At 37.9% G+C, this 25,620-nt stretch overlaps 1 protein-coding gene across 5 annotated transcripts in view; it reads left to right on the top strand.

Annotated features, from left to right (window-relative positions):
- Positions 1-25,367, top strand: part of phf2 (PHD finger protein 2) — a 106,077-nt gene extending 80,710 nt beyond the window's left edge. For 4 of the 5 annotated variants that reach the window (XM_052017965.1, XM_052017966.1, XM_052017967.1 and 1 more), the window contains 5 exons: positions 1,925-2,199; positions 7,019-7,114; positions 10,772-10,881; positions 13,236-13,350; positions 21,048-25,367. In XM_052017965.1, the coding sequence (XP_051873925.1) occupies positions 1,925-2,199; positions 7,019-7,114; positions 10,772-10,881; positions 13,236-13,350; positions 21,048-21,136 (685 nt within the window). In that variant the 3' untranslated portion in view covers positions 21,137-25,367. Of the gene's footprint in view, positions 1-1,924; positions 2,200-7,018; positions 7,115-10,771; positions 10,882-13,235; positions 13,351-21,047 lie in introns of those variants that run through there. The other variant, XM_052017968.1, reaches the window with a different exon arrangement.
- The last annotated feature ends 253 nt before the right edge of the window (positions 25,368-25,620 follow it).

Genomic DNA, 25,620 nt, shown 5'->3' with positions numbered 1-25,620 from the left:
ATATTTTATTTGACTCTAATATTCAGTTACTTGTAGTTTGCATTTTTCTGAGCTTTATTTTGATTTCACAAAAAAGGAAAGATAGGGTAAGTCATGTGTCCTCAATTGCATGGACTAAAATTAATGAGATTGACATCAATGAAGTCAAATTTCAGAAGCAGAACTCCAGTGTACATCCACTTCTATGTTGCACACTAAGTGCACATGATTGTGGATGAATATTTGACATATTCGTGGGAAATGTGAAATGCACTTTGAGACTTGTTTAAAATAGATGTAAATAATAAATTCTTACCATTTTGCACAATAAAGAATTGGTGGTACATTTCCCATTACAACCTTCCAGATTGGAAACCATGCATTACAATGAGAACCACACTTGGCACGCTCTTGGGGAGTGGATCCAATCTCTTGCTGTCAAGATATTAATATCACCTATAGGTTTCATTTGGATTCCAATATAAGTGTGCAATTGATAGTTTATATTGATATAATCCCCATTATTGGCTTATGATTTTTATCATCATACTGCTTACATAATTTATCTGCTTCCCTTTCATGATCTGGACACTTGCTTAATCTTAAATTGCTTTGTATTTAATATTTGATCGTCCACTTGCAATGTTTGAGGTTACATATTAGTATAATGAAAATGGATTTAAAGAAATATTAATTTGTATAGGATGCACAGGTAATATGTATAAAACTGACTGATAATTAATTTGATCTGAAATAACAAATGAACAAATGTAATTGGGCCAGGAGATTATTTAGTGTTTTGGATTTAATGCTCAAACAAATGCCATATAAACTTATCCTATAATATTGTAGCTTGGGAGAGTAGCATAATTCTCAAATTAAAATTTAACTTTAAAAAAAATTGTTCACAGCCATAGCACTCTGAGGACATTTTTTTTTTACCTTCAATGCCTTTAATGTAGCATATAGATACAGTATTTATAAGGATCACAGTTATGAAGCTGAGCTAAGAGCATTAGTGGATTTGAAAGGATTGCACCATAAGGAATGGTAGGCCTCAAGTTAGGATGCATGTTTCCCATGGAGAGACTTCCTCCCTGTGATAATAAGCAGTTTCCCACAATGATGGAATGATCCAAGGAGAGCAGCCAAAAAAAATCATATTTTTCAATAAAAATTGAAAAATCTACCAAGAAAATGACTTCTCAAGCTAGTATCCTTTTATAAAGCAGTAATTGTCCAGAACTTGTTGCCAGCATTCTCCCACCTGTTCATCGTGATGCTGTCCTGACCAGAATAATTCTCAACCACAAAACAGCTGAAAGAAACTTTTGATAACATGACTAAGTGGCTTGGCAGCTGTCAAACTGGACAAAAGCTATGCATGTCTTTAAGAAACATTCAAAAATTATTAAAAATGGAATAATTGAAGTTTTAAAAATTAAAATAACAGGAAAAATGTAATAAAACTTGAGAATACTCAACAAAGCTCAATTTGTTAAAAAAAATGTAAATAACCTAAATTCAATATTTGTTCCTCACAGCTATTTTGCTGTTCCTGAGACATGTACAAACTGGACAACATTCATAGATGAAGTTCCCAATATAAGTAGTGAAGACTCCATGAGGAGTCCAATGTAGGTGTACAAAGAGTTCAGAATTCTGTAGTACATGGGAATCTCAAACTTAATGACACTTATGTAGGCAAATACTGGTAATTCCAACTGTCTTCCTTATAAACCTCCATGCATTCCCTTGCAGAATTTGAGCCAATTATAAACCTATTATTCTTGTAATTTCAGTAACTTATATTAGTATTTATGTTCCATGTTTTGTACAAACGTTTAATCAGACTGTAATAATTAAAGTAAATACCTGCATTTACTGTGTCCTTTTATTTTACTTTTGATTAAAAAAAACATGAGTTCTTTTCCTTCTCTTTCAGTCAACCTCCAGCCTCACCAAGCACACAGGAAGCAATCCAGGGCATGTTATCCATGGCGAATCTTCAGTCCTCAGACTCTTGCTTGCAGACTTCATGGACCAGTAACCAAGTTAAAAATAGCTCTTCGATAAATCAAGGATCAAAGAAAACTAGTAGCAACATTAATAAGCACACAGGGAAACGGTTGGTCAAAAGCACTACTCAGAGCACTATTGACATTAATGATTATGAAGATCAGGACAGTCTTGGAGCATGCTTCAAAGATTCTGATTATGGTAAGAACATTTGATAAATAACAGTGACCCAACAGCTATACAAGTCAAGTAAAATAATGCTATGAAGTAGCAAAGAACAGCTGTCAGCTGACTGCTTTTACTCAAAATAGTTTTGCACCCTTAATTAAGGTTAACCAGTTTTGAAATAAAGTATAATGTAGGCATATAAATTTTATGTATGAATTTAAGTAAATTGATTTATCCATGTTTCCTTGTTAGTAAGAAGTTCTGATTAACTAAATTCGCAAGTGTAGAACTCTGAAGTTCACTGCCAGAATATTTGGCAATCATTGTTGGCCTGTCAATTGGCCTGGTTATTCTTTTCACTATTTACATGTATGGTTGTATAAGGCATGTTGTGTTTGGCATTAATCTGCATTCTTTTATAGCCTTGTGTCATGTTACAAAGCAGCAGCAACACCCAATGAAAAAACATAAAACAGTTTTCAGGCTTCTCCTCAGTCGTCAATATCTTTCAATCTTCTTATGGAAGATTTCAAGTTGGTTCATTTTGACCATTCCCCTTTTCCCACCATATCCTTCAAATTTATATCACAAAATTAGAACTGAGGGTCAATGCAAAATGACAGAACAATTCCCCACTATACCAGATCTAAACAATGATAAACAGTAATGATTTAACCATTGTTCAGACTTTCCTATGTCAATTTGATTCATTCATTTACATGATGGCAATTGATTAGTTGATTTGGGGAAGATAAATTCCTCAAATTTCATGTAAGCAAATCTGTGAACTAATTGCAGAAAGTTTGTACTCTAAAGTATAAATCATTCTACTCTGTATTTTGACTGTATTGATCAGCATGGGCCACAATATCATAATTTCCAAACAGCAGATAAGTTAACATAGAACATAGAACATTACAGCACAGTACAGGCCCTTTGGCCCACAATGCTGTGCCAACATTTTATCCTGCTCTAATGTCTATCTAACCCTTCCCTCCCACATAGCCCCCCATTTCTCTATCAATCATGTGTCTATCTAAGAGTCTCTAATGTATCTGCCCCCACAACCTCTGCTGGCAGTGCGTTCCATGCACCCACCACTTTCTGTGTAAAAAAAAACTTACCCCTGACATCCCCCTTGTAACTTCCTCCAATCACCTTAAAATTATGTCCCCTTGTGTTAGCCTGCATGGTTATATGACAATGTAACCTCCACCTGCAAAATGTTAGAATAATGATCAAAACTGGATGTAAATTTCAAAGGAAATATGTGTCTAAGATTTATATGTAGTACATATTCTGAACTTTAGTATGTATTGATAAAAGTTACCAAATTATCATCTTAATTGCAAACGTATCTGACATTTGAATGAAGAGTAAACAACATACAATTTGCTGCAAAACTGAATTAAATTCAGACATTATGTAATAATTTACTGGATTACATGCACTAATTAATCATTAACACTATCTTCCAAAAATATCCCTGTGGGTTTGTTTAGGATTTACTTTAACTCACCAAAGTATTAATGAGATTCAAACTATTTTATGAGTGTGTTTATTATTGTCTCTGTGGTTGAATTGCTTATGCTAACTGGATCAGTATATAACATATTGAATATTTTGTTCAATTAGAATAGGCTTAACCTTAATGCAATCAAAGAAAGGTATGGGAACTGTTTCTAATTTGAAGCAGGATTCTAATGCCTGCTTTCTTTATCCCTTGGACAGAGAAAAATATATGATTAGTATTGTTGAACACTAAATTGGGCAAGAAAAGAAAGGGGTAATTAAAAAGTTAAGTTAGTAATTAATCTAGGCCAATATAGCCCACCATTCTGTAGGCAGGACAAGTATTATGTGAGGCCTTGCAAATATTATTCTGTGAGATTCTTTTAAATATAGAATGCTGAAATACCACACCAGTTGATCTTGTGTTCATACCAATGAAGGTGTAGAAACCTATGGATCAAGTTCTGGTTAATGGGATTAGTGTAGATGAGTACTTGGTGGTCAGCATGGACATGATGGGGTGAGGGGCCTGCTTCTGTGATATATGACTCTATGAATTAAATACTAGGATTTTTCTGCTGCTCTAGTTATGATCCCTTGTAGTCCTGACTCTCTAAATGCATTTAAGTAATGAGTATTCCCAATATGTTGGCCTCCAGCAGCAAAAGATGAATTGCCTTTGTAGCCAACTGAACAAAGGCTAGTCCGTACAGACCAGATCTCAGATATTTCTTCTAAGTTCACCTCTAGATCTTTAGTTAGGTTAGATCATGCTCCTCTTCAGCTGGTGGCTCTGCCACGTGCTTCAGTGCATTTCAGACTACCATGCTTGTGCTTTGCAGGGCACAAGTATGGAACAGGCTGGGGGTCAGACGCAGGTATATGTAACCTCTTGCTGCACCCCTGGAATTCTAGTGCTGGTCCATTAATTAATGTTATTAATTAATATGAGTCAAATGCAGTTGAAATGATTTTTTTTCATTTCTATGTAATTCAGTATTTTTTCTCTTTCAAGTATCTCTGACCACAGGCATTTACCAACAGTGGAAAATGCTTTCAGAAAGGCTTCAGGGCAGTCCATGAGTGAAACTTTGTTTCCTCTTTCTGTGACCTGTTGCTGCTTGTAGACTGCATCCCCTTGTGGAACAACTACAGCAATGGGGCTAGCTTCAGAAGGTAAATGTGATTGCAGGTATTCTCCTGAGGCATGGGCCAGGTCAAGCACAATCTGACCTGTTACATATCCATTGCTAAAGAAAAGCTTTTCCCTTGACTTTATCTGTCAAAGCCCCTCATGATTTTCAACATGTCTCTCATCAACCTCCTTAACCTCCTATGAACAAACACAGTCTTTCAAAACTCTCTGTGTAACTTACGACTTTCATTTTTAGTTTCATCCTGGTAAATGTTCCAATGTTCCCCTCCAAGGTCTTGACATCTACCCAAAAGTGTGGTGCTCAAAACTGTGAAACAAAAAATCCATCCGAGATCTAATAGAAATTAATAAAGGTTTAATGTGCCTTATTTATTTTTATATTAACAACCCCTATTTACAAACCCAAGTATCCCAAATACTTTCTTAACTATCTCATTAACTTAGTTTGCTACCTTCACAAATTTGTGTATATGCATGACCACATCCTTCTGTCCCAGAATCTCCTCAAAATAACACTATTAGGTTATACTACTTTTTCTGGTTATTGATGTACATTATTTCATTTTACAATATTGATATCATTGCTCTCTACAAAGCTAAATGTGCAGCTGATGGCGACATGAATATTAGAATACAAGAAATAGGAGCAATCCGGCCCTTTGAACCTGTTCCATTATTCATCAAGGTCACAGATGATTTTCTTCCTCTGTATCATTTTCATGTGCCTTATCTCTTGATTCCTTTACTGTCCAGACATCTCTATTTTTCATGAACCCATAAATAGGTATGACTAAGCATCCATAGCCCTTCAGGGTAGAGAATCCCAGAGGTTTACCACCTTATGTGTGAAGAATCTCTCCTCATTTCTAAATAGCCTACTGATTATTCCATGAATGTGGCCCCTGATTCTAAACTCCTAAGCCAGGGAAATATCCTCTCTTCGTCCTGCCTGTTAAGCTCTGTAGGAAAATTTTGTGTGTGTCAATGAGATCACCCATCATTCTTCTAAACAATGGAGAATACAGGCCGAGTCTCTGACAATCCCTCTATCCCTCAGAACCAGTCTAGAGAATCTTAGCTTCACTCCCTCTATGGCATGTACCTCCCTTCCTAGGTAAGGAGACCAAAACTACATAGTATTCAAGATGTGGTCTCACCAGTGCCCTGTAGAATTCCAGAAGGAAAGAAACTGGTAACTATACCACCTTTTGGAAAGAAAACATCAACAAGTGACAGGCAGATAGATAGTGTTGGCTGTGCAGTCAAGAACATTGTAGTCAATCTTCTGACCAGGGAAATCTCTGGAAGGCTTGGGTACAGTGCTGAGTATATTCAAGAAAGGTGTTGATAGAATTTTAGATATTAAGGGAATGAAGGGATATGGGTTAGTGCAAGAAAGTAGTGCTGAGGTGAAAGTTTGGTGATGATTTTGTTGGAGCTGGCCTGACGGGACTCCTGCTTCCATTTCTTATGTGTTTATGTTAGGCTACCCAAATAAATTTGCCACTGTTGTAAGGCTCCTCCACAACCAGATCACTGCTTCCATCCTGCCAGAAAACATCTCAAAAATCTGAAATGCCAGCAAGGGTACTTCCTTTGAAAAATAAGCTGGGAAATGTGAAGTGTTGAATTTTGGTAGGAAAAAGGCGAAGAGGTAATATAAACAAGAGGGCAGAATTCTAAAAGGGGTACAAGAATAGAGAGTACTGGGGATATCTGTGTGTAGTTTGTTGTAAAGTGAGAAAGTGGTTAAAAAATATACTGGGCTTTATAAACAGAGGCTAATACAAGAGCAAGGAACTCGTGATGAACCTTTATAGAATATTTGCTCTGGGCAACTCACTTTAGGAAAACTGTTAAAGGATTTGGAGAGGGTGTGGACAAGACCTACTGATATGATTCCAAGGATGAGAGACTTCATTTATGGAGACAGACTGGAAAAGCTGGATTGTTCTTATTGAAAAGGAGTTTGAGGGATCTAATACAGGCATTTACAATATTTGTACCTACAATTGTTACCTTACAGAGAAATGCTATTAGCAAGATACAGAGATATTTTGAAAATGTGGAAATATTCTTTTGGAATCAGATTTTGGCTGCTGAATATCAGTGGCCACAAAAGTGAAATGATTTATTTGCATAATATAATCAATGAATATCTATAGATTCCTCTTATGTGTCCAGTTTACCCATCACTTGAATCTGATGATGATGATCCAGTTTTCAAATCCAGATCCAAAAAGAGAAGAAGTGCAGATGATACACCTTGGAATCCTACAGGTAACTTTGCAATAAAGAAGTGCATTTAATATTTGCATCATTTTGGTGTTATTGTGGATCACTGTACACAATGTGTGTTATTTGGGAACAAGTATATTTTCTTATTTCAACTGTATGGACTGGGACAAGATTTTCAGTTAATGCATTTAATTAGTGCAGCCAATAATAAGTTTTCTAAAATTTAGATATTTATGATTAATAATAAGTGTAAAATGAAATGGAAGATTTAAATGACATAATGATTTTAACTTTATTTTTTATGAAGAGGGGATTGACTACTTGTATCTTACTGATAATTTTAAAAATATGTGAGGTTTGCATAACAAAATAGTTTAGGCTTGTATTAGCCCTGATAAAAGCCTCTACTAAAATATGTAGATGAAATTAAGAGACAAACTTAATGTGAAATTAATTTATTTTGTCTATGTTTTAAATAAAATTTGTCATAGCTAATCATAATTTATGATTTCTATGCTGAAATAATGTATTATTTATAAATGGTTGTGAAAGATCAGCTGAAAAGAGAAGTATTTAACTACTCAATTTTCCAGTAAGATAATGAATTGTACAAAATGAACAAAAATGATAGGAAGTGCATATTTTTGTCATTTTCCTATTATGCATATGGACCTAGAAATTCCTTGCACAACTCCAAAACATTGGTGCTGGTCACATATCTGGTCTTCTGGGGTGGAAATTCTTTGTCCTAGGAACAGATAAATCATTACGTTTTGTGATGTTAAATGATGTTTGATCTAGAAGCTCATTCCTGTAACACCAAATAAAAATGGCGCTGTGCAGCTGAAAATCGGCTTAACCGAAGAAGACCAATTTTGTTCCCATTTCTGGGTTTCTTAGTGCCCATTGGGAAATCCAGCTCCTGACTTTTCAGAGGGATTTTTGTTTGCCCTCCAACTTGCATCATAGTGCACCATGCATAATTTGTCTCCAGCGTTATTTTCAACCTTAAAAAAAATCAGCTTTACCTTATTCACAGAAAATAAGGTTTTAGTAAGCCTAGTTTCCCTACAACCATATTATTTAAAGGGCCAACACTGAAACTGAAGGTTTGGTCCTCACTATGACTTCCTGCAACCTCAATCACAACATTACAAATGTGCCTGGACTGTTTTGCCCATGGAGGTTGCCATGGTCAGTCTCTTTATCCTAGCCTCTGGATCATTACAGGCTGCTGCTGCCAATCTCTGCCACATCTCACTATGTACTGTTCACTGAAGCATTAGAGAAGTTACTCAAACTGTTCTGGAGGAGAAATATCTTCATCTATTTTTCCTGCAGTTCATGTAAGCAGGTGCAGTGATTCAGGCTTCCCCAATGTACAGGCATTCATGTGGTACTGTTCCTCACCAAGACTCCCCGGCAACCTCCAACCTGAAGTACCAAGCTGCATCCCTGGAAAGTTGAAGTGGCCTCCCCACCTCAGACATTCTCTCTTCTCCCCCCTTCCATCGGGCAGAAGATACAAAAGCCTGAAAACACATACCACCAGGCTCAAGGACAGCTTCTATCCCACTGATATAAGACAATTGAACAGTTCCCTAGTACAATAAGACAGACTCTGACCTTACAATATACCTCATTATGATCTTGCACCTTATTGTCTACTTTCTCTGTAGCTGTTACACTTTATTCTGCATTCTGTTATTGTGTTACCTTGTACTGCCTCAATGCACTGTGTAATAAATTGATTTGTATGAACGTTATGCAGGACAAGTTTTTCACTGTACCTTGGTACAAGTGACAATAATAAACCAATTCCAATTCCAATCAAGATTGATGGCTTGCTGAATTCATTTGGCAATTACATTGTTTTCGAATGGTACAATGAATCTAACCCTCCCTCTGTTCCTTCACGGATGATTTCATCAACTCACTGGACATTCCCTGTCCTCTTCATCATGCAAAATTGTAGAAAAAGTCATACCTAGCTGACTTTTCTCCTTTATATTGTCACGTACCAGCAACAAAAGAAACACACCGAGTCATGTATAAGTGTTAAGAACTATTTTATTAATAACTACTTATGATGATAAGAAAAATAGAAGTAAAAATGTTAGAATGTTAGAAGTAAAAATGTTAAATCTTAAACATTGACCCCAAAACTAAACTTGAAGTGTGTGTGTGGCAAATTCCCAAAGCTCCAAGTCCAGGAATAGTTCTCAAAGTTCAGTTCAGCAAGCCGTAAGGTGAAACGTGAGCAAAGGCTTCTGCAAAACCACCATTGACTGAAGAGGAAATGTATAGAGAAAATAGAGAGTAATTACGAAATCCAGATGTTCCACGATGGAACTCATACGACACCTCAATCACTGATGATCTCCATTCCTTTGTTCCGAAGTACCTGCCACCCCAAAAGGCATTTAAGACGTGGCCATCCATACAAATACCTGTTTCCCTCTACAGGTTAATGACAAAGTGGACTCCACTGGATTACTCCAAAAATCCATATGTGGATTATAGTGACAGACACAGTTATTGTTTTTCATCCATCGATACAGAGACCAGCAGGCAGGTGTCTCTCTCTCTCTTGGTCTCTCTCTCTCTCTCTCTCGCTCGCTCTGACTGACTGACTCTGACTGTCTGCTCCAAAACGTCATCACGTCCTTATCTCCTGTTGTTGTCGTCATCACGCCACACACACACACACACACACACTACTGTGCTACGTCTAAAAGGGACATTCACCAATAGTAACTTAATCCATAATTATATGCAGGGCAATTCTTGAGTCAGCCAATGATGCTGTCATCTATAATACCAGCAATCTCTGCATCACTTTCCCTTTTTTTTTGCCTCTTGACTCGCTGTTTACCAAATGTATTGCTTACTGTTGGACATTCAACATATCTAGTCTGGCTTTGGATAGTTCCTCAGCTTTTCACACCTGTATGCACTTTTCTAGAATATGCTGTTCCCTCAGGATGCACTCCAGGAAACCGCAAATAATCTGATCACTGATGAGGGAGTCCTTCAAATATTTTTGTGTTTATACCTTTCTCATTTTATATACTCTCCTGTAATGTAGATTTTTTTTTACAGATTTCAAGGGATCGGTATACTTTCAGGATATTTTTAATTGTATTCCAATATGCCAAACCAAATATCTTTACAGGTCCTCCCCAGCTGACAAACGCCACATTTATGTACAGCCCGTATGTACGAATGGGCGTTTGGGAGACCAGCGGTGTGGATTTGCCAGCTGCTGCAGGGCTGCAGGCATCTTCTGCCAGCTGGGAATTCTGATCATGCCCACTTTTCTAACTTATGAACTGTCCAGATACAAACAGTTCACAGGAATGGAACCCTGCTCTAACCTGGGGATGACCTGTAACCTGAAAGAAATGGTACAGATGAGCATTTTTGAAATCATGTTTTTTGATTCCTCTCATATCAGTAATGGAGAACAATTCAATTAATCTTAATATGAGTGTGAAAACTTTTAAGGATGGTATACCTTTACAATTAGTATTAGTATCATGACAAATAAAACTGTCATTTAAAATATATACTCTAGGAAAAGCGTTTCTGTCATTATCCAAGTTAGACAATTGAACTTAAAACTAAAAGTAGCTTAAGGGTTTATCTTTATTATATGACGTGAAACAATTACAAATAAATATTTGTGTATTTCTTTAGCTAGAGTTACACCATCTGTTCCTCGGCATGACAGACCAACACGAGAAGGGGCAAGGGTTGCCTCAATAGAAACTGGATTAGCAGCAGCTGCTGCAAAATTATCTCAACAGGTGAGCTGCTGAAAGATTTCACCATCATATATAGAACAGAAACCTTAAATTATGTTCGGTGAAGATATTATTGTATGTATCTGGCCACAGGTACTCACTTAAAACTAGTTTTTTCAGAAATTAAAATAAAAAAGCTGTGTACACATTTATATTATACATATTCACCTGTGTTGAATGCATACTTATGAAAAAATTATATAATAAATTACCTAAATAAATTCTGTATGTTTAAGCTTTGGATAATATGGTGCCATGTTTTTGTGCAGTATGCAATCCATTTTCAAGTTTAAGATATTCAAAGAAAATTAGGGACTTCCAATGAAGATCACAAAGCCACCAAGTTTCATTCTGGCATCCTCTGTGCATCTGTTGCATAATGCATGATCTCCCTAATCTGCAAAATGCCATCCGATGGCATACAATGGATGTCAGGGTGCCATTTCCAGGATTTTCATTCACACAGGAGAGTCAGCAAGCCACTTACCAGGTTTCCAAAGTGCCCGAGAAGCATGTCTCTGTGTGTTCCATGAGCAGGTTCCTGTCCTATACTGCGAATGTGACTAAAGTACTTGCCTGACTTTGGTCACTATCCACTAAGCTTGTGACCATTGTGCAAATTTCCCTTCACACCGATAACCAGCTTCTAATCCCACAGACCTTCTCCACTGACCACTGATGAAGGAGTGGTAATATATTTCCAAGTAATGGTGTGTGACCTGAGGGGATCTTGCAGCAGATGGCATTCACATGCACCTGCGGCCCTTATCACTCTAGGTGATGGAAATTATGGGTTTGGGAGGTGGTGTCAAAGAAACCTTAGTAAGTTGCAACTGTGCAGTCTGTAGATATCTTGCACTGCAGCAACTGCATGTCAGTGGTGAATGGGATGTCAAATATGTGGGCTTCTCTGTCCTGGATTATGCTGCTTCTTGAATGTTGTCACAATGACACTTATCCTGCCAAAAGGCAACTATTCATCTCCATTTAGACAAAGGACTTGCAGATGATTAAAACACATGGGGGGGGGGTGGTCAGGAGGTGAGTAACTTATCTCAGAGTGCCTCCTGTTGTAGCCACAGTAGCTTTATGACAGATCTGTTAAGTTTCAGGTCAAAGGGATGTTCCCCTACCACACCCAACACCTGGATGCTGATGGTGAATCTGAGAAAAGTAATAGATGTTAAATGTCAAGGAGAGGTGATTAGACTCCCTTTTATAGGAGGTAGTAATTGCCAATGTTACATCTATACTGAAACAGTTTGGTGAGAAACATAGCTAGTATTGAAGTACTGGGAAGTTGTCTAGTCCCATGGCCTTTCCTGTCAGCAGTGCACTTGGTCATTTTTTGTTATCACATGGAGTGAATTGAATTGGCTGTACACTGGCTTCTGTGATGGTCGCAGCTGAGATGGATCATTCATTGGGCACTTGTGGATGAAGAAAGTTGCAAATGTTTCTCCTGTTACAGTGCACTCTTATGCTGGGCTCTGCCAGTGTTTAGGAGGGAGAAGCTCGTTGAGCTTCATCTTCCCATTATTTGTTTACTGGTCCACCATCATCCCAGACTGGAATCAGCAGGAAGTACAGAGCTTTATATGATCAATAACTGGTGACAGTTCTGTAGGAACCACTACCCCATCCATACCCCAGCGTGTGCTGTGTCTTTGAATTTTATGTCTGCACAATTCAATACACAAATTGGAGGTATGCTGGAGCTTGGTTGCCAGTGCATCTGACCTCCAACTCTGTTACTGCACTTGATATTGAGTTCAGTGGCAGTTCCAGACTGCACTGAGGGACTGGAAGCACCTTGCAAATAACTTCTCAGCTTTATGCCAACCACAGCTGGCTTGCATGCATCAATCCTATTCATTTAAACAGGATCACTAAACTCCATTGAACAGCAAGTTCAGGTTAATTTTTTTTGTTTATTTACCTTTATTTCACTTCAGTGTTTTTATCAATTTAATGTAGTTAATGCATTTTTAACTAAATTTATTTTCTATTTTTGAGGTATTTTATAGAAATCTATTTAAATCTATTTAAGTTTTTTAAGTGTTTCCGAAAATCAGAAATCCCTAAAACCAGTGAAAATGCCTTCTGATTGTGGCAAGCTGTGAAAGGCCATCAGCACGATGTGGGGGGTGGGCCTTAGATTCACCTGCATGTTATTCGCACAAGGGTGACAAATTGGACGCCTCCATACAGTAGATACTGCTGCCACAGGAGCGAAGTGCAGGTGATCAAATTGGATCAATTACAATTTGATCCATTATCATGAACATTAATAAAAATACAGATGTTCACAAACACACACATTTCATGTTAATAATACTTATTATTTTTCTTTGTAGGAGCAACAGAAAGTGCAGAAGAGAAAGTATACCAAAAGGAAAGTATTACCAGATGACTCGATCAAAATCCCTCAGGAAAGTGCTTCTACGGAAATGAAGACTGATAGCCATGCAGGTATTATAACTTAGCACAAGTTAATGGAAGGAACCAGCTTATGCCACAGAAGACATCACTGTGAATTAAAAAGTGCAGCTTAAGCTAAAACAAACAAACAGGGGGCAGTGATCAGTGAATAACCAAAGGCATTATTGCAGGGAGACTATTATGTTGGCTGACAAACATAGTAGGATTGAATTTGAGACCCATTGCATCAGTGTTCCAGATGGAAAATGAAGACAGGTTTGTGTTTGGGAGAAACCTGCCACACTCAAACACCTGTAAAAGCAGGCGGGTTTAGGTTGTGTCTGCTGACAAAATAGACAAGATAGAAGACATAAGGGGACTTCCATTTTTCTTTTAGGTGAACAGGAGTTATTGTTTGCCATTCAGCCCTTTGAACCTATCCTGCCTTTTAATAACTAATCTATATTCCTTAATACCCTGACCGTGTAATAATCTGGAGTCTCAGTCTTGAAGATTCAATTACACAGAATCCATTGTATTTTAGGAAAGAAATGCTGCTGGCTCTGCATTCAAATCCATTTCTCCCATGAGCAGCTTCTTAAAGCTCCTGGCTGAGTCTTGGTGCTGATCATGAATATATTATGTTCCCTGCACTCAGTGTGAGGCAGCAGTAACAATTTCTAAATTAATATATACTTGTGACAAACTGATTTTTCAAATGTTTTATTTCAAATGTTTTTATATTTAATTGTCTCTACAACTTTATGGAGATTAAAGTTCTTCAATCATTTGGGGAGTGCTAATGTCATTTCTAGAGAATTGGGTAAAGCTTAAGTATCAGGTAAACTAATTTAAAAATAATTTCCTCGCTTTTTTTCACCACTACGTTCCCAAGGGCAGTAAATGGTGGTTGCCAATAATGCCCAGATTCTGAAAACTGAATAAATTTAAAAGAATACCGTTCTGACAAATTGCAATTCTGAATAAATATTATGATGTGTGTACCAAATATATTTATCATTGATGTAAACAATTTTACTTTGTAATGACAACAAAATGGTCATGCAAATGCAAGTCAACCCTCAGTCTGACTCTGTAGTGAAACAGTCTTCAGCTAACAGACGGAGTAGAAATCCAATCTACTTTGCAATCTGAAGAGCCAATCGACTTCGCAATTTACAGATGCACTTTTGTGCAATATGTAATTCAATTTCAATGGAAAAACAAAATACAACAGAAAATTCAGAACCTACTGTGAGTTGCAGAAGTCCACTAGTTTTTTAAATTTGATCTTTCAAGATCTGAGCATCACTAGCAAGGTGAGCATTTATCACCCATCCTTAATGGCCCTTGAAATGGTGATGGTGAGCCACCTTTCTTGAACACTACAGTCCTTCTACTGAAGGGGCTATCACGATAGGGGAAGTTCCAGGATTTACACCCAGAGATTTTTTTTTCAACTTAGAATGCTATGTAACTTGCTTGGGACTGGGCAAGTGGTGGCACTGTGCCTCTGAAGTCCTTGTCCTTAGCAGTTGACATCATGGACTTGGGAGACGCTGTCAGAGTAACCTAAGGAGTAACTGCAGTGGATTTTGTAGGAGGCACGCACTGCAGTTGTGGAATACCGGTGGTGGAGTGAATGAATATTCAGTGTGGTCAGTGGGTGCCAGTCCAGGGCGTTGCTTCTGGGTCCTCTGTGTATCAGACACCTTAATGAACAGAATCCTGGACAAATGGAATAGTGTCCAATTGTGCATAATTCAAGCCTGAGTTCCATTCTTGCATGTATATGTGGACCATACCATTAGCTAGTCACACAAATAGGAGAAGTGTCAGTAAGGTCTGCTTTAATGTTACCTGAAAGGAATCTGCCTGAGCAGGGGCTTGGCTTTGGAAAGCTGTCACAGGTAGGTCCCCTGCTAACACAGCTCTCCCTCCAGTTTCCCCATCACCCCTGCTCATGATCTTAACTCAAACACCATGACTGCTGAGTCAACCATCCTCCCCAACACCGATCCCTGAGCTGCAAACCTGGACCCTCCTACAAAGCAGTACCACCCTTTATTGCCCACTGAAGCCTGGCACCTAAACCTCCCTATCAACCTGCTGCACCAATCATCAACCTCCTGCCACTCCAACCTGTCTCCCAACCTCACATCCCAATGACATCTTCTCTGATGATGGCCCAACAATTACTCTTGATTCTCTTTACACTGCCATTCTCCACACTGCCAGCTTTCTCCCCCAACAGCTCTAATCCCAGGTCCCCTCTGCACCTGACCATAGATCAGGTCTTAACTGGGGTCACTCTACAATGGCAAACACACAAAGGGCAAACCATACCCCTTTGCATTAGTGAATCTTGCAGTGGCAGACGCACAAGTAAAATGTACAATGACAATTTAATGTGGCTAAGCTAATGCTATTCAATTTGTAGACAAGAATGTCACTGTTGGGCTCTCTGGATTTTTGTGAATTCATCTGAAAGAGTAAGCTATCATCCATTTCCTGCTACATGACAGCTCTTAAACCTAATGTTTACCGGACTCTATTTCAACATTTGAGTTGATCTGAATGGATTGTCCTTTCACTGCTTGCAACATTGGTGATCCTTCTTCAACTTTAGCTGAATTCCTAGCCTTATAGTCCTTCCTTCACACAGGATGCTTCTATCCACCCCATCATTGCCACACACAACTATTCTTTTGCCAGCTTCCCACTTCTATCTTCCATAAACTTCAATTAATCCAAAACCCTTTCGTCTACATCCTATCCCTCACCAAAAACTGCAATGCGTCTTATTTTCCAATTTCTCCATGTTTCTGTTTTTACCTGGGGTCCAGCTCCCAAGTGATAGAAGTGGCAGATCTCATAGCAGAGAAACAAAGGACTGCAGATGCTGGAATCTAGATGAAAAAACAACAAGATACTGGAGGAACTCAGCAGGCCAGGCAGCATCCATGAAGAAAAACAGTCAACATTTTTGGAGGGGGGGGAAACCCTTCTTCAGGACTGAAGACAGGAAAAGGGGAAGCCCGATATATAGGGGGGGGGGGGGGAACAGAGCTGTGATAGGTGGACAAAAGAGGGGAGGTGGGGTGGGCACAAGGTGGTGATAGGTAGATGCAGGTAAGAGTTAGTGATAGGCAGATGTGGGGGAGGAGGGGAGAGCAGATACACCAGGGATGGGTCAAAGGTATGGAGGCAGGTGGCATGGGGAGAGGGTAGGAGAGGGAAATAAAGGAAATAGGTGAGGAGAAAAAAAGGCTAGGAAAGGAAAGAAAAGAAGAGGCATGATATTGCGGGGGGAGGGGGTGGGGTTTGGTTTACTTAAAGTGGGAGAATTCAATGTTCATGCCATTAGGCTGCAAGGTTCCAAGACGGAAAATGAGGTGCTGTTCCTCCGGTTTCCACTCGGACTTCTCCTGGCAGTGGAGGAGGCCAAGGACTGACATATCTGTGATGGCGTGGGAGGGGGAGTTGAAGTGACTGGCAATGGGGAGATGCAGATCGCAGTTACGGACAGAGTGCAGGTGTTCTACGAAATGGTCCCCTAGTCTGTGTTTGGCCTCACTAATGTAGAGGAGGCCACACTTGGAGTACCGAATGTAGTTGATGATATTAGGGGAGGTGCAGGTAAATCTTCCTCACCTGAAAGGACTGTTTAGGTCCCTGGATGGAGGTGGTGTAGGGGCAGGTGTTACGCATTTGGCAGGGGTACTGGAAAGTCCCAGGGGTGGGAGCGGGATGGGTGGGGAGGGAGGAGTGAACTAGGGTGTTGTGGAGAGAGCGGTTCCTACGAAAGGCAAAAAGGGGTGGGGAGGGGAAGATGTGCTTGGTGCTAGAGTCCTGTTGAAGGTGGCAGAAGTGGTGGAGAATGATGTGTTGGATATGTAGGCTGGTGGGATGAAATGTAGGACAAGGGGGACCCCATTCCTATTGGGTCTGGGAGGGGCGGGTGAGAGCAGAGTTGTGGGAAATGGCAGAGATGTGAATGCAAGCTCTCTCGACCACGGTAGAGGGGAAGCCACGGTTAGTAAGGAAGTTGGACATCTCTGATATTCTGAAGTGGAAAGCCTCATCAAGGAAGCAGATGCGGGGGAGGCGGAAAAATTGAGAGAAAGGGATAGCGTCCTTGTGACAGGGTGAAAGGAGCTGTTGTGAAGGTAGCTGTGGGCATCAGAAGGTTTGTAGAAGATGTCGGTGGATAAAGAATCTCCTGAGATGGAACGAGAAGTATCAGAGATAGTCCAAGTGAATTGGAGAGCCGGGTGAAAATTAATGATGAAATTTATGAAACTATCGAGTTCCGCAAGGGTGCAAGAGGTGGCACTAATGCAGTTGTTGATATAGCAGAGAAGGAGTTGAGGAATGGGGCCAGAGTAGGCTTGGAATAGAGACTCTTCAACGTAGCCAATGAAAAGACAGGTATAGCTGGGGACCATGGCTGCACCCTTAGTCTGTAGAAAGTGAAAGGAATCGAAAGAGAAGTTGTTTAGAGTGAGGCCAATTTCACCCAGGCGGAGTAGAGTGTTAGTGGAAGGGGATTGGTTCTGTCTCTGGTCGAGAAAGAAGCAAAGGGTGGTGAGGCTGTCATGATGGGAAACGGGGGTATATTGGGACCGGACGTCCATGGTGAAGAGGAGGTTGCTCGTGCTAGAGAACTTAGTTATGGAAGAGTTGGAGAGTGTGTGAGGGTTCACGGATGTAGGTGGGAAGGGATTGGACCGGAGGAACAGAATAGAGTCCAGGTATGGGGACACGAGCTCAGTGGATCTCATAGCAGGTTCATTAAGATTGATTTACATTGAAAGTTACGACGTACACAATTAAATTGCCAGTAGAACATCCTCACACCAAAATAGTAAAATCTGTTGTAAATCACAGCACCTGTGATCCTCCATGCCTCACTCTGAACTAATGGAAATTTTTGCACCTTTGGATTTTTATAGTAGGCCATGAATTTCCTTAGGCAGTAGAAAGACAAAATAAAACTAACAGTGATTTACTGTTATTCATCACTCAAATAAAACTGGAAAAGCTCAAAATATTCAGTAGGTCAGGCAGCATTTGTGAAGAGAGAAACAGCATTAAAGTTTCAGTTTAATAATCTTTCATCAGAATTATTTCCAGTATTTTCTGTTTTTATTTCAAATTTCCAGCATCTGGAAATATTACTTTTTGATTATTCATCAATATAGCATCACATTAATCAATTTTTCTTATAATGTCGCATATATATTTTCCCTCTTATGTTAGTTTTTCATTGGTTGAGAGTAGGTCAATAGTAAATATTGCTTGCCTTTGAATGCATTGTGTGGTATCTTCTTCCCTTTGTAGCATTTTAAGCGTCAATTGATAGTTTGGCATTATTAGTGAAACAGTAGTAAATGTTATACCTTGTAGATACATTTTGCTGTGAATACAAGTTCATAGCTACAGTCAGCATCCTTAGTTAAAGGTCCATGAAGTCAGTGATCAGGAATATAATCTATTCAAACAAAGCTAATTGTTGGAGTAGTTGTTGAATTGTTGGTACAAGGTGGTAAGGTGGAGCATAAGTCTGCAAATAAGTTGCAGATCTTTTGAAGAGTTAATTGAACCATGGTTACAGACTGATTTAAATTTTTCAGTGTTCCAACTCATTCTTGTACTGAGTTCAATGACTTGGAACGTTAATTTTATACCTAAGGTTAGAGTTGCTTTATTATTGAATTGTATGTTATGTATGCAGCATATATGCAAAATTCAAAAATGTCAAAATTACAGTAATATTTAATGGCAATGAAAGTCATTGCAGTATCTTGTTTAAATGTTTAACTTAACTAATTCTGTGATTTAATCCTGGCAGCAAAAAAATGCATCAGTTTCTTAATAACTGTTGTGCTTAGACTATCACGCTATAAAAATTCAATGATTATGCCACAGTTGTTAATCTTTCAAAAATGTATAAAGCCAGCCATTTGTGCTTCATATCAGAATATAGGATCCAAGACTAAATAATACATTACATGAAATTCAGTGACTGTAAAGTTACAAGGTTGTAATCAAATTTAAGATCCAAGTGTTAGACAAAAATGGCAAGCTTTACACTTATATCATTTAGTACTGTAAGTTCATTACTTCTAAAATGGAAGTTTTCTTATTCTACAAAAATGGAATGAGGTATCTCATAACTGATGCCAGATATCTGCCTAAAATGTTTCATGAATAGTTTGTCAATGCAAAAGTTGAAGATGTGTGTGAAAAACAAGAAAAGCAGAAACTAAAGTGCAAAATAAAAGCAGTGCTGAAATGTTCATCAGGTCAGTAGCATTTATGGAGGTAAACTAGAAACTACAATACAAAAAACGCATGTTAAAGTGGTGGTGAGTTGCAATTGCGGAACTTGCAGAAATCAATTGAGCTACAGATGGTAGTGGTGGGGTGAGGATCATGGGAAGTAGAGAGAAATTTGGGCCAGAGAAGCGATTGGATGATGTTAAAGGGAGTATAAAGGTTGGTGATAGGATGAAGCTATAGGGCAGATTGAGCTGGAATTGAGTGTGGTGTCAGCCAAAGGGAATCAAGGTGAGGTGGGGGGGGGGGGATTTGTCTAGGGGTGGGGAGGGAGATGATTAGGTGGGATGGCCAGGAATAGTCAAACAGGCAATCAAGGATAAGTGTTGAATGGAGAGGCTTTTGTAAGTTTGAGAGATGATTAAGGGAGCATAGGACAGGGGCTGGGGTGTGAAGAACTGTTAGTGATAGCGAGTGGGAGCAAAATAATAAAATGCCTTGTAGATAGCAGATGCTGTGGAGTCGTTTACAATGGCCCAGATAAATTTAGCTAATATGTAAGCAGACTTTAATCCTTTTAGTTTAGGCCTGCTTCAATGCACTGGGTTCACAGTGTTCATAGGCCTTGTATGCAGAGAAGAATTTTGCACAAGTTATACTGCTTGATGTCATTATGCATGCATTGCAGCCTCCTTACATATGTTCCACTTGCACACATTGGCCCTAACTTCTATCTATGGATCCTTCCCAACCTGTTGTCTACTTCAAACAATTATGATTAGGTTCACTGTTCTCATCACTTGAGAGTGCTTCTTCTCTCAATTCAGTACTCTCAGGATCTTTAGTCTGCTCCACTATAAATTCTTTCCTGGACAGAGACAAGTCTTTATATTTGGGGTCAATACAAGGATTTTGATTCTCCAGTGAAGACAGAAAAGTCTCGGACAAGTCATCATAATTTGCCTCCTGTTTAGGGCTGTCACAGGGAACAACATCAGGCTGCAAAGGACTATCGACCTCGACTAATTCTTTAGCCCTAGCTCTAACAAAGTTCCTTCGCTTCATTGCTAACTCATCCTCTATCTTCTTCATTTCTAACTCCATCCTCTTCTGTTCCAGCTCCATCTTCTTCATTGCTAGATCAGCCTCTATCTGCATCCTCTTCACTTCCATCTCAGTATTTATCTTCCTTTGCTCTGTCTCTAGTTTCCTTTGTCCCAACTCAAACTTCATTCGCATTTTTTCTAATTTTATCTTTGCTAACTGCACCTGGCCATCAGAAATCATTATATCATTATAATGATGTGTCATTAACAGCCTAAGTATAAAATACATGCATCCTGTAAGTTCATCAATAATTTTCAATTGTATATTGGAGGTCATAGATGTGAAATAAATCTTGATGTTAAAATGTATGTTCATATTTCAAGATCATTAATTTTATATATATATATATTATCTTTCAGGAAAGCGGTTAAAGAAGGGTATGGCAACGGCTAAACAGAGACTTGGGAAGATACTAAAAATACATAGGAATGGAAAGCTTCTTCTGTAAAGTTAGGAATGAAAAATATTTTCAGTTAAATGTATTGGCCTGACACTAACGCTGTTACATGTGTGACAAAGTTAATACGTTTTGGATCATTCCAGGTTAGAGACAGTATCCATTTTAAATGTTTTTGCAGACCTTTCTTAGTGGGAGTACTGTGTTTATGTGGTTCTTTGGTAGGATAGCTCTGCTTGGTCTGTAGCATAATTGGAGAAGCTTTTCTCGTGGCATATAACATCCATCAAAGAGGCTACAGTGATCCTCATAATTCAGTTGAATCTACTGAAACATCATTTAGCATTAAATGACAGAGGTGAAAGAATGAATGGATATGGAAAGATATTCTTTTTTTTAAAGAATGTCAAAAATAAATTTATAAGAAAGGCTGTCTTTATATTTATAGGGAAGAGTGTTACAGAGTTCAATAATGGACAACTGGCTTTATCCTGAGCAAATGGATACTGTTTCTATAAATTTGTTTCTCAGGCAATTCCACATTTCAAATTTAAAGTAATATTTGAAATGCTTTTTCATAGTATACAAATCCTGTAAATATGGTCAAAATACTAATCTTTATTGCAAAGTACCTTTGAGTTATAACTCTATGTACCCATTGTTCAATGTACCTTTTTTACATTTTCATCTTTTATGATAAAATTATATTTCTTTTCAGTTGTTCTTATAATGATGGAACTTATTTTTTATAAAAGGCATTGCCTGAAAAACAAAAATATTGTGTGGCCTTGCAAAAATAATATCTTGTAAGTAGTCACAGTACATCAGTAAAAGTAAAGCATAAAAGAGAAGCTTTGTAAATAAGGTTACACTTTTGTTCTATTTGAGCTTATTATTTCCAATTTTGCATTCTAATGCAATATGAAGTATTTTTGGTCTTAACTGGTGAAGTGTTTATGTGTCTAAGTCTATGTGACTTATCTGTAATTTATTAATATTTGTAGCTTTTTATATTTGTACATTTCTTACACACTTTTTTTTAAAATTTTCAACTACTTGTGATGTCTCCTTTTTCCTGAATTTGTTACATAAAATCTGATCTTAGAGGGTCATTTTTTCCCCTAAATCATTAGTGAAACAAAGTTACGCAATTTTGGCCTTTCATGTGTTATAATAATCCTGCCATCTAATCTGTCCTTTTCTCCTACATACATTTATAATTTAGGTAGGTAATTAAGTAGTTCTTTATGAAAGTCATTCCGTTTTTGCTTAGGCTAGATGAGTTATTGCTACACTGACAATTTTTTTATTATTTACAAACTTTATTTTTTAAAAAGAGTTTCTGTATAGGATTAGCTAAACATTTAAAATAGTGTTTAGTTCATATTAGTCACAGATGTGTTAACTATTTTGATTTTAACATGTCATTTTAACATTATGGCATCTTTTCATGCTGCACTTATAAATCATTAGCTACAATGATGTCTATGTTGTAGAAAATAAGCTCTCAAAGAAATTTATATCAGTGAATTAAACACTGGGCGAGAAAGGCTGCAGTTAAAATAAACAGTGAACCTCAGGAATAAAATAAAACAGGTTCCAGCCACCAGTGCACCTTTTGAGCCTCACAATATCTTGTATATGGATTTTCTTGGATACTTTGCGTTTTTGATAAATACATCTTTCAATTTTAAAACAGAAGTCTGAAGCTTTTAGTAAAAGATATGGAAATATATATTAATCATCTCAGCATTTTTAACAGTTTTAAAGCTGAAATGTGTATTGCATTGATATTTGAAGCATCTTAGACTCAAGACATATTTGCTTTTTCAATGTCTCTAAACAAGTTGAAATTTCATTGAAAAATCCTTTATAGTTTCTTAAGAAAATAAGGTATTTATGTTACAAAGTAGTTCTAGTGGCTCTAGGGACAAGGGAATTGTGATATAATAAAATGCATTTGTTAAAACTGCTACTAACTACTGTCTTTGTGACATCAGCTGCTCTGTTGAAGTTGCCATTTCCTGTTCTAGTCTCAAGCTGGAAAATTTCATAAATTTTGCTTCCAGTTTCATACCTTATCCGTCTTCACTTGGTCCATCTCTGATCTTCCTCAACTTCACTTTTCTCCATTTTCACGAATAGGTTGCTGAGCAATATCTATTATAAACCCAGCCGCTCCCATAACTACTTTGACTATCCTTTCTCCCATCTCACTTACTGCACGCACTCTGTGCCATGTTTTGCTTTCTCCTCGTATGAGGATTTCTCTCCAGCCTAAATCACAGGTCTTTAACCTTGTTGATCCCATTTCGTGCACTTCTGCTCTCAACTGCCTTCCTCCTAGACGAACGTTAAAATTCTCCTTGTCCTCACCTTCCATCCCATCAGCTCCCACAATCAATGGGTCATCTACTACCATTTCCACTATCTCCAGTTTGATGCCACCACCAAACACATCCTCCCTTCCCCTTTGGTATTCAGGTGGGGAGGGGAGGATGTGTTTGTTGGGCCACTTTTCTAACCCCTTGTCACCAGTTCCCTTCCCAAGCAAACAAAGAAGGTGCAGCACCAGCCTTTTACAGCTTCTCTTCCCATTTTCCAGGATTCAAACTTTTCCAGGTGAAGCAGCAGTTTTCTTCTACTTTCGATTTTGAATAAAATTCTCACTGTTCACAATACCATCTCATGCCAGAAAGGGTAAATGCATGTTAAGTGCTCACTTTGTAAACTGGCTCCGTTCAATTCACTTGCTCACAACTGAGATTTTAGTTGCCTATCACTTTAATTCCCCACCTCATTTCTCTTGTCTTTGTTTTGAACACTCCTTTGAAACCCATTTTGCTTTGGTCTGTCATTCCTTTTGTCATTTCATAGCACCTTCCTTCCATCACAGACCTAACTTTTTTCCTTTCCTTACCTCCTCACTTAACCTATATTTGCTTAAAATCTGTTACAAATCTAATTTTCTCCAATTTTGTTGAAGAGTCATTGGCCTGAAATGTTAATCTTATTTTCTCTCCACAGATGCTGACAGCCTTTTTGAGTATTTCCAGCTTTTTCTGTTTTCATTTCAGTTTTGCAGAATTTTGTTTTTTGTATTTTGTTGAAGTTGCACCTGACCTCTTGAAAAGAACAGCCAATGGCACGTGTATCAACATATATAGCAAAACAGTTTATTGGAGGTGATGAATGATGGCTAAACACATTGGACTTGCACCGCTTAAATTCAGCCTACATTGCGTGAAATATTGTTCTATAAGTTGGTTGTTTTGGTCTAATGTCAATTAAGTTTGGGAAGGTTCAACCTAATTAATAGTGGAAACGAGCCTACAATGAAAAGCAGCCCTTAGTTTGGTGTCAATAATTAAATTCAACTTATTTTCAGAATTGCACTCTTTATTGCAGAGTACCACAGAATGATTGTTTTGTGGATACAGAAGCTTCTTACACTGCAGTAAAGAGTGCCATTTTAATTTGCAGGGCAGGGAGACGAGAACTTTAAAAATTCTTAGTGTTCTGGCTTTAACATCCCTTGCTTTGATAAAGATAAAAATGGTGAAATGAAAATTGTAAATTTTCAGTTCATGCAAACTACATAGTAGGGGAAGTAGATTAATTAAACTAAGTAATATATAGATATACAATGATTATTTTAATTCAGAAAGCCAGAATGAAGAAATATTGTTTAACAAAAATGTATATGTAATGAAGTACACTTTAGTAATTCAACCTAAAATGCTTTGATAGTCTCTTTAAAAATTGATAAAGACAGATCATTTCTCTTTTTTGACAATAGCCTGCCATCATTTATGTAGTCTACACACTTTATTGACTAAGAAAACCTGTGACAAGTGGCATTTTGTCTGCTGATTTAATTTTAGATTACATTTTATCACAGGTTATTTTTATCTTTCTGTAATGTTTGACCTGTTTTCGCTTGGCATAATGTGCAATTAACTGGAAATGGGGAGTACAAAGGAAAGAAAGCTTTCTTCTTCTGAAATTGTTAAAGTATCCTTTTTATTGCTGTGTAATGCAGTAGGAAACATTTGTTGGTTGATTAGGGACAAATCAGTGATAGCGAGTCTATACTTTGCACCACAGTTCATGTTTGTGTTCAATTTTTGTACGTTCCACTGCACTATAAATGACAACAGAAACACTTCTTACATTTTTATTTTAGCTATGATTATTAATGTGTACATTGTCTATAAAGTAAATAACCTGTATAGAATGTGTTTTAAAACTGTTAAAAATAAAATCTACATACTCTTCTGTTTCACAAGCCCCTTGCTTTTTCACTCCAGGTATTTTTTTTATAAATAACTAACTATTGCAGTTCTGTTCAGTACTGTACTAAGCTATTGCTGAAGCTGTCTGGAACTTTGACAGAAGACTACATTATGGTAAATGGAAAGATGTGAAGATGTCACTTCTGAGCCATGGATTAAAGCTGTGCATGTAATCCTTTGCTTGTCCAATACATAAGAATACTCTTCATGTAAAGAGTATTTTCATGCATACATCATAAA

The sequence above is a fragment of the Pristis pectinata genome, chromosome 6 (assembly GCF_009764475.1).
Source record: "Pristis pectinata isolate sPriPec2 chromosome 6, sPriPec2.1.pri, whole genome shotgun sequence".
In the NCBI taxonomy this organism is placed as follows: Eukaryota; Metazoa; Chordata; class Chondrichthyes; order Rhinopristiformes; family Pristidae; genus Pristis; species Pristis pectinata.
Note: the sequence above shows the minus strand (reverse complement) of the source record. Positions and strands in the feature narration are given on the sequence as shown.